The following is a 1743-nucleotide window of genomic DNA, read 5'->3' as shown; positions in this document are numbered from 1 at the left end:
TGAGCAAAAAATAATTGCCGAGCAAAATGCACTTGAAATCGCAGACAAGTGCCACGGCACGACCAAAGTGCATGGGTATGTTGGCTGAGGGTTGAGGGTTGGGGGTGGGTGGCTGCAGGGGAGTCGTCTAAGGGTTCAGGCTTCAACTTCGATCTTTACATTAGCGTCATTTACACAATCCGTGTGGTGCAGAAGCGATAGCCCACCCCATGCTTTTTGTGGCCTGAGCTGTCGGTTAGTTAACAATGCCACCGACAGCGCCAGAGCCAGCGCCAGCGACAGCCAAGTGGCTAAATTTCCATAGAAAAGCGAAAGAACCACAAGGGCCCGGGCGCTGAAAATTGAACCTGCACTAATGGTCGCATTCGAGGACAAGTCGAGAGGCGGCAACTTGAGCATATGGATATCTCACAGGTACGAGAGATGGTTAAGCAGCTGTCCGAGGATCGCAACAGATGCCGCCACTTCTGGCTGGGATTAGAGGATTTTCCAGTGAGAGATTAAGTTGGAAGCGCGGGACTACAGTGAAGTAGATAAACAAAGGATTTAATCCAACGAAATAAACATAAATTGCAGCAAATTCCAACACCAAAAAAGAGTCAAAAACAAAACAAGTAAAAGCCTAAGGCAGGAAGTCATCTGCCTGCGAGGCGGTGGTAGTCTCCACATCCTTGCTGGCCTCGAGGTTGTGCTGCTCCTTGAGCTGCTGGCGGCACTGGTGGATCTTGAAGGCAGTCTCGCATTTGTTGGCACCACGAATCGCGTGGCACTGACGCTCCGGCCAGGACGCTGGATTACTGACGTCAGACAGGAGACCGATAAAGTCGCGTTCGACGAAGACGCCGTCGTGCATGAGGCCCATCTGCTCGTAGAGGCAGTGAGTGAAGCACTGGACGGGCTCCGACGGATGGGCGAAGTCGTGCTGCTGGAACTTGTGCAGCTCCTGGAGGGAGATGTCCGTTTGTTCGCCACACAGGCGGATCATGTCCTCGGTGAGCGGACGAGGCGTCTCATCGGCCACTGTAAGGCCCAGATTGATGTTCACCTTGGCATAGCGACACTGTGGAAGCAGCAGGCAGTATCGCCATATGAAAGAGAAACTTTTTATCCACATAGCATCGAACACTCACCTCGGTGAGGACCGCCAGACAAGGCAGCAGCAGCAGCACCAAACCTCGATTCATGTTTGATTCTAATTCCGTTTCTGTGGCTCCAATCCAGCGGCAGTGTCTGCTTTTATATGCCCCAGCCACTCGATCATTAGTTAGTCTGAAATTTAAATGGCAAATATCAATTCAATGGGCCGCAACGAGGCCCATGCTGGAGGAGGCCTTGTGTGGGCAACGGCCTGAGCAAGTTTTGGCGTAGTTTTAATAATTCAAAAGTAAAAAAAAAAACCAAACCAAAACCAAAACGAAACCAAACAGAACTCCAAACTGCAACTCCAACTCGAATTGGAATCGATGCCGAAAGTACGAGAGTATCTTGAGAGCTGCTTCAACAACGGCCGACTGCCAATGGCAGCAAGTTCTCTTCTCGAAATCAAAACGAAGAAAAAACTGCGCAAGTTTCCAACAAAATGTTGAAACAAAACAAGAAGAAGATCGAGCAGAAAGTTTTGGGCAAGTAAAGGCTGAAATTTGAGATACTCTTTCGATATTAAATATAGAGAGAAAGAGGGATAAAGATCGCTCTAGGAGATATCCAAATTAGATAGACGATAAATGGATATATAGCAGATAC

At 48.9% G+C, this 1743-nt stretch overlaps 1 protein-coding gene across 1 annotated transcript; it reads right to left on the bottom strand.

The window, feature by feature from the left end:
* Positions 1-556: 556 nt before the first annotated feature.
* LOC111079719 (general odorant-binding protein 56a) lies at positions 557-1201 on the bottom strand. Its single transcript, XM_022374987.2, has 2 exons — positions 1131-1201; positions 557-1060 (listed from the first exon to the last, which is right to left on the bottom strand). The coding sequence occupies exons 1-2, from the start codon at positions 1182-1184 to the stop codon at positions 623-625; spliced, it is 492 nt and encodes a 163-aa protein (XP_022230679.2). The 5' UTR covers positions 1185-1201; the 3' UTR covers positions 557-622.
* Between the last annotated feature and the right edge of the window lie 542 nt (positions 1202-1743).

Source organism: Drosophila obscura, unplaced genomic scaffold, assembly GCF_018151105.1.
Source record: "Drosophila obscura isolate BZ-5 IFL unplaced genomic scaffold, ASM1815110v1 contig_186, whole genome shotgun sequence".
Taxonomy (NCBI): Eukaryota; Metazoa; Arthropoda; class Insecta; order Diptera; family Drosophilidae; genus Drosophila; species Drosophila obscura.
Note: the sequence above shows the minus strand (reverse complement) of the source record. Positions and strands in the feature narration are given on the sequence as shown.

Bases quoted from the DNA above. Each gene is read 5' to 3' on its own strand.
- LOC111079719 (XM_022374987.2), bottom strand. From the start codon at position 1,184: ATGAATCGAGGTTTGGTGCTGCTGCTGCTGCCTTGTCTGGCGGTCCTC. The intron at 1,061-1,130 runs GTGAGTGTTCGA...CTGCTTCCACAG, and splicing joins GTCTGGCGGTCCTCACCGAG to TGTCGCTATGCCAAGGTGAA.